This window comes from Coturnix japonica, chromosome 9 (assembly GCF_054131305.1).
Source record: "Coturnix japonica strain WE chromosome 9, WE-NBRP24, whole genome shotgun sequence".
NCBI lineage: Eukaryota > Metazoa > Chordata > Aves > Galliformes > Phasianidae > Coturnix > Coturnix japonica.
The window spans coordinates 5,896,487-5,909,262 of NC_140671.1; the positions used below are offsets into that span (position 1 = coordinate 5,896,487).

The 12,776-nt window shown below is 44.4% G+C and overlaps 3 protein-coding genes across 5 annotated transcripts in view; 2 read left to right on the forward strand and 1 right to left on the reverse strand.

The window, feature by feature from the left end:
- USP30 (ubiquitin specific peptidase 30) overlaps positions 1–5,974 on the forward strand; it is a 10,017-nt gene extending 4,043 nt beyond the window's left edge. The window contains exons 8-12 of the mRNA XM_015878063.3: positions 209–295; positions 790–870; positions 1,856–2,075; positions 2,256–2,364; positions 3,139–5,974. Of these exons, the coding sequence (XP_015733549.2) occupies positions 209–295; positions 790–870; positions 1,856–2,075; positions 2,256–2,364; positions 3,139–3,403 (762 nt within the window). The 3' untranslated portion in view covers positions 3,404–5,974. The remainder of the gene's footprint in view (positions 1–208; positions 296–789; positions 871–1,855; positions 2,076–2,255; positions 2,365–3,138) is intronic.
- Positions 1–8,237, reverse strand: part of ALKBH2 (alkB homolog 2, alpha-ketoglutarate dependent dioxygenase) — a 9,112-nt gene extending 875 nt beyond the window's left edge. Inside the window, exons 1-5 of one of the 3 annotated variants that reach the window (XR_014949129.1) lie at positions 7,918–8,237; positions 7,540–7,738; positions 6,959–7,394; positions 6,247–6,353; positions 1,770–3,392 (exon numbers count right to left, since the gene is read on the reverse strand). Coding sequence is in view for 1 of the 3 variants with exons in the window: in XM_015878068.3 (XP_015733554.2) it covers positions 7,085–7,394; positions 7,540–7,738; positions 7,918–8,146 (738 nt within the window). In the remaining 2 variants the exon portion in view is untranslated. Of the gene's footprint in view, positions 1–482; positions 3,393–6,246; positions 6,354–6,643; positions 7,395–7,539; positions 7,739–7,917 lie in introns of those variants that run through there. The other 2 variants (XR_004309059.2, XM_015878068.3) reach the window with 2 other exon arrangements.
- A 97-nt stretch (positions 8,238–8,334) lies between these two features.
- Positions 8,335–12,647, forward strand: UNG (uracil DNA glycosylase). Its single transcript, XM_015878067.2, has 7 exons — positions 8,335–8,476; positions 9,017–9,217; positions 9,307–9,402; positions 9,870–9,967; positions 10,791–10,879; positions 10,990–11,168; positions 11,631–12,647. The coding sequence occupies exons 1-7, from the start codon at positions 8,387–8,389 to the stop codon at positions 11,769–11,771; spliced, it is 894 nt and encodes a 297-aa protein (XP_015733553.2). The 5' UTR covers positions 8,335–8,386; the 3' UTR covers positions 11,772–12,647.
- The last annotated feature ends 129 nt before the right edge of the window (positions 12,648–12,776 follow it).

Sequence of the window (12,776 nt, forward strand, 5' to 3'; positions counted from 1 at the left end):
ATGACCTTCCAGTGCCCTGTCTCTGTGGTGAGAGAATGCCAGTTAACCAGCACAGGCATTCAACTGGAAATAGTTTCTGTTTCTCACTGGCTTTGTGAAGATCTTTAAATGATAAAACACTGTAGAGCTGGGGGCAAAATGTGCAGGACCTTTGAACTCTAACAGTTACCTTATGTCTGCAATTAATTTCTTTTGCTGTTGTTCTAAGGGTCATCCTATGACACTGGATCACTGCCTCCATCACTTCATCTCCTCTGAATCTGTGAAGGATGTTGTGTGTGACAACTGCACTAAGGTATGTCATTGTAATGCATGTCTTCATGACTTCAGGAAAGCCTTTAGCTTGCCTGGAATTTATTATTCTTAAAATAGAGTTATTACCCCACAGTATTTTGAAGCTTTATTGTTAACATAATAAAACTTACAAGTGCTTTATTTGGTATTTGGGTAATATTTAGGAGAACAACAACAAAAAAAAGTCAGTTTTTAAACGTTACTTTATATTTGCCTGTACTTCGATGATAGAAAGCCAAAATGGATTGTTTGAACCTAACAGAAATGGCTACATGTAAACTAGGTTTGTCTTCTAAGAGCTCATTTCTGCTCAACTTGGTGTTAAAACGTGGATCTATCATAATAGGCCAACAGCTCTTGAGAGAGGCAAGTTGTAGAAGATATTCATGACCCAAGGATAGCTTGGTTTGCAGCATGCAAACCTGCAGCAGGATTATTGCTTGTAATTTGATAACAGCATGTAATCAAACTTCTCTGTTTTCCTTTTGTTTTCAGATTCAGGCAGAAGGGACTCTGAATGGACAGAGCATAGAAAACCAGAGAACAACATTTGTTAAGCAATTAAAGCTAGGGAAGGTAAGGCAAGCTGACCCTCCAAATCCATTTTAAAATCCTGTTAAATAGTAATCTCTTTATTTGATCTGTTTGCTTGATGTCTACTTCTGCTACTTATTACAATTCTCTGTTCCCCTTAAAAAGAGGAAAAAAAAGACAGCTTTTTGTCAAGCATTTGTAGGCATTGAAGCCTCAATCCAACAAAGCTCTGAACTCTTTAGCTTAAAGAATGTGAGTATTCTACTGTTATTCACCAAAACACTTGAGTTTGGCTTAGGTGCAGTTTGCTTGCCTTGTATTAGTTTTTTATTCTCTTGGTGAGTAAAGCAACTCATATATACAACCTATTTGTAGGATAATTTGTGCACTTCAGAGTTAAAATGTTCTAAATAAAGAAGGTTTAAAGAAGAGAACATAGTGCTAAAGAATAGGAGATTTATATTAGAGGTTCTTACAAGTTTCTTGTTCTGTGATCATATAATTCAGGGCCATTCATAATACAGTTTCCTAATTGACAAAGGGTAGCCTTGGCATGACTTTGTCTGTCAGATATTTATAACTCCTTGACCTTTTTTCCCTGGGTACTCTTACTATGTGATGCCATTAGTTATGGCATATTAGGAAATGCCTGGCAGCAACTTACTGACACAATTCTAGTGCTCATTCCTACCTTACTAAATGAGATGGGCTTTTGAGGAATGTGTGTGATTTTTACCCTTTTTTTCCTTCCCCCATTTGGAGAAAATAATTAACATGCTCTATCCTACTGCCTAGTGAGCAATAGAAGCACTATTAGAGATCTCAAAAGTTGTGAGATTTTTCTTATGACTCAGAAATATTATTGCAGTAAGCTTAGATACAGAAATAGCATGTAAAGGAGCAACAGTTCAGTGACTTATTTCCTTATCTACTGGACTCACCATTTAGTTCCATTAGAATGCTTTTAACATCTGTTTCTCTTCACTTAAAATGTATTTTGACTTCTCTTTTGTATGGAACTTTGAAGCTCCCTCAGTGTTTGTGTATCCATCTGCAAAGACTGAGCTGGTCAAACCAAGGTACTCCTCTGAAACGTCATGAACACGTACAGTTCAATGAGTTCTTAATCATGGACATCTACAAATATCACATTCCTGTTCATAAATCAACTCAGAATGATCTGAATCAGAAAAGCTCTGAAGAGACAAAACCTGGAACAAAGGATGGAATAGCAGTAAAACCTTCAGGTATTTACCTCTTGTCTTTAGATATCATACCTGTCTCAACTGTAAGGGACTGTGATATGTAATGAATTAAAATAAGCAAACTACCTTCACATTCTGTGATGACACTGTAGAAACAGAAGCAGTTGTTAGCAATACTTGTAGCATTTTAGTTAAATTACCAATGTCTGCTTTGTTTTGCAGATGCAGAACAGACACGTGGTACCAAATCACTCCTTATGAACGGGGCCTGCTCCTCTTCATTTCTAATGTCCCCGGGAACTTTTCCACTCACTGCATTCCCTGAATGCAGGTAAGTGAGAGATGTGTTCCCTGTTTGTATTTCTGTCCGTTTGAATTATGCTTTCCTCTATTGCCTTTATCAAAAGGCTGTGTAGTCATAGAACTTAACATCTATCCTAGTTCCTGTGCAGATAATTGTTTTCTCTTCTCCTTGCTGATTGTCTTTGGCTCCATTTCTGTCCTACTAAGCAAGAGAGTACAGCTTGTTGCAGAGAGAACTCAGAATCTCCTTTCATCTCCGTTCTTAGGTTCAGCATGCAGCAATGATCCTTCTGGATTGCCATATTCTCATTCATGCTGTTTTTCTGCTATTCCTTCTTTTACTTTTAACAATTACTATCAGAGTTGTTTGGTTTCTTCATACTACTGCAAGAAAATCTTATAATACTGGAATAATAAACAACCTGTAAGAGTTCTATTTAACAATCTCAATTGCAGCTGCCGTGATTCTACTTAATAAATCCAGCCTTGATGCTTATGATGATGATCTGTGTTTGAGGAAGTTCCCTTCTTTTCAGTCCTGTGACCAACGTTCTGTTATTACCCATGGGGATAATATATCTCATTCCCCACAGTCACTTTAGGGAATGAGAAGCAAGGAAATGTTCTGTGCCAACCACTTGCTATGAAGATGGTTGTAGAGCAAGTCCTTAAAGTACACCCGTCGCTATCTGTGGATTACCCACTGTAATTTAACCTCTTTTAAGAATCACATTCTTTTCTGTCCAGGAACAGTGCTGTAAGAACTAAACGCTGACCCTTTAAACTCTCATTTCTCTCTCAGTCCCCCCGTGTACCTTTACCGGCTGATGGCAGTAGTTGTGCACCATGGAGACATGCATTCTGGACACTTTGTGACTTATCGCCGCTCTCCGCCTTCTTCAAAGAACCCACTCTCTGTCAGCAATCAGTGGTTATGGATTTCAGATGATACGGTTCGCAAAGCCAGCTTGCAGGAGGTCCTTTCCTCTAGCGCTTACCTGCTGTTCTATGAGCGCGTGCACTCAAGGGTACAGCACCAGAGTTTGGAGTTGAGGCCTGAAGAGTGATTAAGAGAAGCTGGAAGAGGACAAAAACTGACCAGATCCATGGTTGCACCTCCCGTCTGTTATGCAAATAATCCACCACAGGCCCTTTAACTTTCCCCTCCCTCTATGGCAGCAGCTGGCTCTTGCTGGGAGTAGTTTTGTACCAAAATTATGCTACCCAAAGTTGGTCTGCTAACGTCGTGCAGTCCAAAAGTGTCTTTGTATCAGATAAGCATCTATTCTGTTCAGTAGTAATTCTGTCAGTATCACAGCTCTGAGACATCTCAAAACTGACTTTCCGAGGCTGCTTTCCATATCCTGAACACATGTATGTTTTCAGGGGAGATGTGGAATCCTATGTGCTTCACTGCAGATGTTTCTGAACAAGCCCCTAAAGCAGTTGTTGGGAAGCTACTGTTATCAAAGGCAATGATTGAAGAAACAAAGTGCCTTGAGTTTATTTGAATCGATTACCATTGTCTGAGTCCACTGCATGCCAGCTGTGTTCTGATAGGTGTTCAAGATGATGGGATGAACAGAATGGCAGCAGATATCTCTTGATATCCCAGCCAGTGAAGAAAACAAAGCCTCCTTACTTAACATGCATGACCCAAACTATTTCCTTCCCTCTCCACTGTTTTCCTAAGAGTTCAGTTCTTTATATACCATGGAAGATTCAGACAGCAGTTTCCTTTTTCCAGGTCTTTTATCAGTTTAGAGCCGATACCCTGACTTGTTGCTCCATATCTTTGCACTACAGGTGAAATGAAGACAGAAGTGTTTGCTAGCTGTCAATACTGTCATTTTCTTGGTCAGTCTGAAACTGTTGAATACTAATGCTTGTAGTATGGACTACAGCTTTTAATACCATTAACTTCAAGGCTACTGTAATTAGTGTTCTAGATGTGCCCTTCCTATTTTAATGCTAAAACCTGTCATTTGTCTTCAGCCTTTTTGGATCTATGTTGTCAGGCTTGCAGCTGAGCATTAGAGCTTATACTGGTTGTGACTGTGAGCTGAGATAAACAGCAACCCAAGGGTCCTTGTAAAATTAGAGCATAGAGAATTGAATCTGGACCGATGGGCACTTGTTTGGTAAGGCAGTCTGGAAATCCTGGTGTCACTGCATCAGACACACAGATTTCCATACGAATAGAAACTGTACTTTGCTGCTCTGGATTGTTTAATGTGTTCAATATAAGAGCTCAAAGCACGGATGGAGAAGGAAAAACTACTTTTGACTGCTTTTAAATTATCAGGAATAAAATATGTATTTTTAGCTCTTTTCTATAATTGTAACTGGGAGGAAAAAAATCCTCAAACTGGATTTTTTGGTGTAAAACAGCAACTAAGTTTTCAAATCATAACTGTCTTCATAGCTTTTTTTAGGTGACTTTGTACCTCATATATTCATATCACTGCCTGAAGCTTGCAGGCGTGCAGAGATCCTTAATGAAGTCTCAGAACCAGCTGAAATAATAATAGATGTATATGAGAATGTTTACTACACTCACATTGTTCCAAAGTAATAATACATAAAACACTCTATAAATCAACAGAGATAGCAATTAGTGAGAAGCCTCCCTGTCCAGGCTGGGCTATTGGTAGCATGGTTTTAACATTTCTATGTTAAGTTAGGGAATAAAAACAAAGAGGGGGGAAAAAAAGGTTGCAAAATGCCAGCAATGTTCTGGCCAACGAGGTAAAATCTAAGACTTGCAGAAGTTGAGAGGAAAATCCCTGTTCTGGACAGCATGGGAGTGCAGGAGCTCCATAAAGGAGCTATAATTCCAGCAGGGCTATAATTTGCACCTGAAAGCTTCCAAACATTTCCACTGCCCAACAGTGTGTGCTCTGCAAAGCCTGTTCTCAGTTAGGGGCTGTTAAAGGGTTTTGTGAAGTTCATCTTCAGGTCATTGTGTGTAGGAAGCAGTAATGCTGGAGGTGTGTCAGAACATGCACAAACAACTGGCTAACAGTCTTAAACTCATCAGCTTCTAACAGTGACATTAAGCCCCAAAACATTGCTAACTTGCATGTTCAGTACTTTGCATAGAGCTGCTTTCTGTTGGGTCAGTTAGATTAGCGTGACATTGATAACCTGCTCACGTTCACTCTGAAACCTTCCTGAAAGGCTGCACAGGTGAGGGCTGAACAGTCAGCATTTGTTGTAGCTTTTACTGCTGGGAAGGAGCAGGCAGCCTTGGTTTAACCCTCAGTGTGAGGAAGGAAGCAAGTGACAGAACCTCACGCCCAGTCCTGTGCTAGATACTCAGCCTACTGTGAGCTCAAAGGCCTCTGCATATATTTGCCATCTTTACCTTTTGAAGTCACTGGGCTTCATCCAATACTGTTCCTTGTTACAAGCTTTCATGATAGAAGAGGTGTTAATAAAATGCAGGTGGTTACAAAACATCAGATTAAACCTCTGGGATGACATCTGTGTGTTTGGATAATTCTCGTTTTATTTTGTGTGTTAAAGAAGTGTGATGTTAAGTCACAGCACTGCACTGCTGTCTGAAGTTGCATTTTCACTTCAGGGTATTTTTGTAACTGTACAGTAGCAATAAAAGAACAAGCTTAATAGAAAAAGTAACTGTCCATGTGTGCTGGTCTCTTCAAGAGTGATCTATCAGATATATACGCAGCATATCTGATAAAAGCAGCACTTCACCTTCCCTGGGTGCACTCCTGCAGGAGCTCTTCACAATAAATACAGAAGGTAAGAATTTCCAATTCCAATTTTTCTAAGCTGCTGTTAATTCCACAGCCCCAGGAGGCTGAAGGCTACAGCCCATCACTCACCCACACGCTCATAAACACACTTACACAGGGATCAGCTCATGTATTTGCTCAGTACTTACCATTGCTTGATTCCTTAAGACCCAGTGGAGACTTTGGACACTCTTTCCTCATTCCATTAGGATGCAGCACAGATGGGAATGGCTTTCAGGCAGTCAGAATGGATCCCCTAGGGATTATTGTTTAGAAAAACATACTCTCAGAAGTGATCGCCTTTCACACTGTGTTGTCCATATAAAACATCTTCCCCTGAAAATCACCTTATGCTCCCTGGTTTCTGTACATAGAACTGAGTGAAGAAGAGGCACCTCAGATGTCTTTCTGTCCCACCACACCGCTGCCCAAAAGAACCCATGCAAGCAGAGGAGGTAAAGCAGTAGAGGAATAGATGCAGACAAATCATAGTGACTGCAAAACATACCGCACTCACTGCATCAATATCTTAGCAATCTTCTCATATCAGTCTCATTTGAGTTTTATTTAATAAAACCAAACAAGCTCATTGACAGAGCATCCAAGAAAGCGTCACCCATTGAATACCACCAGCTTACAGGCTCACTCTAAATAATTACAGCTCATGCTTAATGGTATTTATAAACTATTTCAAGGATGTAAAATATTTTAGGCTTTCTGAAAAAGTGGCTCAATTTAAGATTATGTGAGAAGAGATTCCATCCTGACCAAAACAGGAGCATTACTCACTAATAACTGGTGTATCAGCAACTGTTTCCTGCCATTTAAGATCAGTAGTTGCAGAATTTATTTGCAAGTTACCAATTATCTTCTGGTTTAATGCTTTGGATCATCAAACACAGCTTGATTGAGATATGGACAGCTATATTGAGGAGGAAAACTTCACTATTCGGGGTCTATGGAGCAGGTGATTGATTGCTGACTATCTCACTTATTGCCAACAGGCATCATTTTCCGAAATGTCAGGTTGATTCTTGGAGCAAGAACTCTCCTGCGGATGGGCAGGCTGTGGTACCAGTACACGTTAGTGGGGTACTTCATCATCAGCAGGCTGCCATGCTCTAGCTGCAGTCTGATGGGCTTGATGTGTCGTGTTGCATTCTTCCCTCTGGAATCACAGTGCCTGAAAACAAAGTCTCTGCAGGCTCCAAAGGTCACCGATGCAATAGGGCTGCGTGGAACCAGCTCCTTCTCGTCATCTCGATGTTCACCTATGTGGTCCTCGCCGTCTTTATATCTGTAAATAGGATAATTAGGTCACCTGTCAGTCCAGCCAAATGAATGTCAGACCATTCGTTGGTGATCTGTCAATACACCAAGCAACTTTTCATAGGAATTTCATTAGGAATGAGCTGACTGATGTGACTGGAAATCAGACATACCTGTTAATAACAACAAAATTAAAAGCATGTCCCGTCTCCAAAACAAGGCGATCTCTGATGTGGTTAAGAACTGGGATCCACGGCTTAGGTGAAAAGGTGACACCTGAGTAAGTGTACGTTAACTCGGGGTCTCCATAGGTCACCTGCTTCCTGGGGATCTGATGCCACTTGCCAAACACTTGAAGCTTTGTCTGTTCACCTGTTTAAACAACACGGATCAGAACTAACTCACCTGGCAGTGCTGCCCAGAGCTGTGGGTGCCCCATCCCATGGATGGGCCCGATGCTATTGATGGGCAGCCTGAGCTGGGGGCAGCCAGGGGGGGCTTTGGGGTCCCTCCCAACCCGATTAAACTGACTCTACAGGCTCAGCCTTTACCTTCGAAATACTCCACCTCCTTCTCCAGCTGCTGGTAGATCGCATCAGCCTCAGCCCGGCTGAAGAGGAGGCGATACTCGAGGCTCAGGCCTTGAGCCCGGATCTCCTGACTGGGCACTGAGGGACGGGACAAGCCGCCCACCTCCTCCTCATCCTCCTCCTCCAACCGGGGCTTCTTGCCATCACCCCCCGGATCCTCAGCAGGACGTTTAACCACGAATCTATCCATAAACAGAGGAGATAAGGCATAGAACTGACATCCACACACAGCGAGCGCCAGGATCTTCAGATCCGCCCTCTCTGAGGTAACACCCAGAGGCGGGAATCCCGCCCCTTCGCAGTGCGCATGCGCGTACCCAAGCCCCGCCCCTTTGCGATGTTTTGGCGCCAAATGTTGGCCCCGCCCCCTCGCCCCCCGTTTCGCGCCATTCGCAGCTCTCCCGCCATCCCGGCCGCTCCTCCCGCAGCCATGATCGGGCAGCAGACCCTGCATTGCTTCTTCAGCCCCGCACCGACCAGGAAACGCAGCCGCACCCCAGAGCCTGGCGGTGATAATGAGGTAACAGCGTGGTGGGGGGCTGTAGGGTTTACGTAGGAACAAAGGAGCATTCGGGATGCTGGAGGTGGTTGAGGGCTGCGCTGGGAGCTGGTGAGGAGGGGGATGGTAGAGCTGGTGGCTGCTGGAGGGGCGCAGGTTTGCGGTATTAGGAGCCATTATGAGCTGCTTCCAAAAACCCCGCGGTTCTGCACGCCTGACTGAGCAACCAATAACACCCAATGGGCGTCACGGGCTTGTGTTACGACACTGTCGCTAGGCAGATTAACGCCTCGCTCAGCGGTGAGCCAATAGGGATAAGCGGGCTTTTTCACGCTGGCCAATGGGAGAGCGCGGGGATGGAGCCGCGTTTGTGGGCGGGGACTCTCGGTGTGTGGTGACCAATCAGGACGCGCCTGTCGCTGTTTTGCCGCGAAAAAGCCACGTGCGTTGTGGGGAGGGGCGGGTCGTAGCATGGCGGACTTACGGCTGCGGTTCGTCCAGCAGTTAGGCCGCGCCTATCTGCTCCCGTTATACAGCTGTCCCTTCGCTCGCTGTTTGCAGGACGATGCCTCCAAGAGGCCGAAAACTTCGGATCCTGAAGCGGGCAGGGCCTCAACGCTGACCCCTGAGCAGCTGGAGCGGATACGTAGGAACAAAGAGGCGGCACGACAGCGGCTGAACGAGCGCAGCGTTCCACCGGGCTTTGGGGAGAGCTGGAGGAGGCAGCTGGCGGCTGAGTTCACCAAGCCCTACTTCGTGGAGGTGAGTGTCTGGGGCTGGACTTGAGCCCTGCTGTTCTATCCCCGTGCTGTTCTATCCCTGCTCTGATCCCCCCCCTGCACTGCCTGCAGCTGATGGCGTTCGTGGCCGAGGAGAGGAAGAAATACAAGGTGTACCCACCTCCAGAGCAGGTCTTCACCTGGACGCAGATGTGTGACATCAAGGATGTGAGTAGGACGTGGGTGGAAGGGCCAGAAATCTGTGAGGGTGGGGCTTGATTTGGGGTCTTGTGCATCTTGGGTTTTCTCCTATCTAATAAGGTGTAATACTGAGATGTGTGTGGTAGGGTTTAAAGTAATGCCTTGCTAATAAGCTGTGTGTAGAGTCATCAGATTCACAGTAATGTGGCATAGAATTCAAAGTACAAGAAGCTTCCTTGGAAACACTCATCAAGTGGATTGTGTAAACTTTGGTCTTTTGCACTCAAAGCTCTGCCATAATCCTGGCAGCACAGCTGTGGTGTTATAGCCTATGGTAGGGACTCTTTCTTTACTTGTGTAGGTCAGTGGTTGGAAGTCAGTTACTGGAGGGTTTTTGTCTGTATTTATTCTAATATAGAGCCTGTATGCAAGTTTTTTTCCTATTTCTGGGGTAATACTAATATGATTCTGTACTAACAAACGTCTGCTTCCAGGTAAAAGTTGTAATTTTGGGACAAGATCCTTATCATGGACCTAATCAAGCTCATGGGCTCTGTTTCAGTGTCCAGAAACCTGTTCCTCCTCCTCCCAGGTATGGCAGCACCCACCTTAGAAAATTCCTTTCATTAACAAATTATTATTGGGTCTGTTACTCACAGCTGTGCATGAGATAATTGATGTGATGTTACAGCTGCTGAAACCTGACTTGTGCTTTGCCTAAGAAAGACATCTTAAAGACACAGACTGTTCTTTGTAGGCTGTATTCTCAAGAACGTGCTGCAAATTTGTGTGTTATTGTATATGGTTAGATGTGAATCAGTGCAGTCTTTGTGTAGGGGAAGAGCAGTGAGTGATGCTGTCTGCTCTTACCCTTAAGTGAGTATCTTTAAATGAGTATCTTTAAGGGCACAGGTCCATCTTGTGCTGATTGTAATGAGTTTTTGATACTTGAGTGCTGCTAGAAGTGCTTGTATGATTAGGACTTGCTTGATTAATGAGTGGAAAGGCAAAGACATAACTTACCCAGAAGGAATAATAGGAACTTAAATAGAAATTGAAGAATGACTCTCAGATCATAGCAGGGTTTGAGTTGGAAGGGACCCCCAAAGCCATCTGTTCCCACTGCCTGCAGTGCTCAGGGACACCCACAGCTCCATCAGTGCTCACAGCCCCGTCCCCTGACCATGGGTGTCTGCAGGGATGGGGCACCTCCACCTCTCTGTGCACCCTGTGCCTCACTGCCCTCAGTGTGAACAACTTCTTCCTTATATCCAATCTAAAAGTCTAATTAAAGAAATATAAGATATCTGAGATATATCAGCTTGTTTGAGTGTCTAAATACCAAATCATTTGTCTGTGTCACGAGTATAGTTTATAACCTTTTTTTTTTGTCTTTCTTTCTCCCATGGCCTCAGTTTGGAAAATATTTACAAAGAACTTTCCACTGATATTGAAGGCTTCACCCATCCTGGTCATGGTGATCTGACTGGCTGGGCCAAGCAGGGTAAGGCATCCTAGAGGTTCTGGGTGCAGATACCTTGGGATGAAATACTCCCATTAACCCTTCTCAGGGGAAGCAGAAGGCAGTTAACTGTGGCTTTGTTTGTGTGCTAGGTGTGCTCCTACTCAACGCTGTCCTCACAGTGAGAGCCCACCAGGCCACGTCCCACAAGGAGAGGGGCTGGGAGCAGTTCACGGACGTGGTGGTCTCCTGGCTGAACAAGAACCTGCACGGTGTTGTTTTTATGCTGTGGGGAGCTTATGCACAGAAGAAAGGCAGCTCCATTGACAGGGTATGGGGCTCTGCAATGGCTCACTAATGTTTTTAGTTGAGTGGACGCTAGAGGGTGCTTTCTCTACAGGGTTGTGTTTTAGTCTCTGCTTGAACTCTGTTGCTGTCGAACTTGATTGCCCTTCTGTTTAGCTTAGTCTTTGCCAGAATTAAGCAACAAAAGTGGAGCAAGAGTAACGTTATGTTGTCGGGGAGCCTCCAGCTGATGGCAGAGCTGGTATTTCTAGGAAAGGTCTGGTGAATGAGTGCTGTTAGGATTACAGCAATGGAAAAATGGGCTGAGTGTTATTGCTTCTGTGCCCTCAGTGGGACAAAAGTCTCTGCCTTTATGGCTGAGTTCTTCAGCCCTCCTTTCTTGCTCTTATGACTGAGGAAGCACAGAGAGGAAATTGAACAGTGTGGAGCAGCCAGCCTTGTCCTTGAATGCAGAGATCTAATGAGCTGTTTATTTCACCCTTCACAGAAACGCCACCACGTCCTGCAGACAGTTCACCCTTCCCCTCTCTCTGTGAACAGAGGCTTTTTTGGCTGTCGTCATTTCTCCAAGACCAACGAGCTGCTAAAGAAATCTGGCAAGAAACCCATTGATTGGAGAGCGCTGTGAGCTGCGAGGGTCGGCTCTGGGGCCTGGATGGGTGCAAACAGCCCCATGTTGGAAGGGCTGTCTGGTTTCTGAGAAACTTTTGCTGACCTGAGGGTTGTCCTCTGGATGTCGATCAAGGAACAAAAGGCTGAACTCCAAACTCTAAGACACTTGGGTTTGTTTTTTTTTCCCCAAAGCAAATTGACTTGTCTGCTTTTTGAAGGGATCTCAGCCTGGCTTGAAGCAAAGGAAAACAGTTTCATGTTGATTTGTTTGGGGTTTTTTGTTACGCTGGGAATGTTTTTTGAAGGCCTTGTGAAGGGCTGTGACTTCTTGCAGGTGAAGCTGCTCAGCTGTTGTACATCGCCTGCTTTGCTTCTCCCTTCTCCCCTGCATCCTGCTGTACAAATCTGTTTCTTAGTGCAGGGAGTGGAACTGGAGCTGCTGGTCTCCATTGGAGCCGAGGCTTATTTAAAAGCAATGTACCATCACAGGCTTTACCTGGTGTGTCACTGAGGTTTCAGGGTTAATCAGATGAGCTCCATGGTATTGAGGTTCCTGCAGCTGCCACTTCCAGCAGATACGTGTCCATCAAGCTGCCAAGTGATGGGCTGAAGGGTTCAGAATATTTACAATCTTAAATCTTAAAACAGAGATAATTCTGTGTTTGCCTTTGTAGGAGGAGAAAATTATTTGCTCTGGTGGCCAGAAATGTTTGATCTTCCTGACTGAATGCGAGAGGTCTGGGTGTCCAGTCCTGCTTTGTGTTTTCTTTTAATGAAAGTGCCTTGTTCAGAAGTCATGTTTTTTAAAACCTTGTATTTACTCCAGGAGGTGACACCAGTTTGGTTTTGCTGTGTTGTGTTTGTTTTTGTAAATAAAAAACCCTTTTCTTTACGTTCTGCTGTGATCTTCCAGGCCTGGAAATGAGCAGAGGAGCAGCTGATGGCACAGAGATGGCAGCAGCTCCTCCTCACCCCCCCACCCCCTTTCCCTCCCCCCCATAGCTGTCGTGGCACCTTTGTC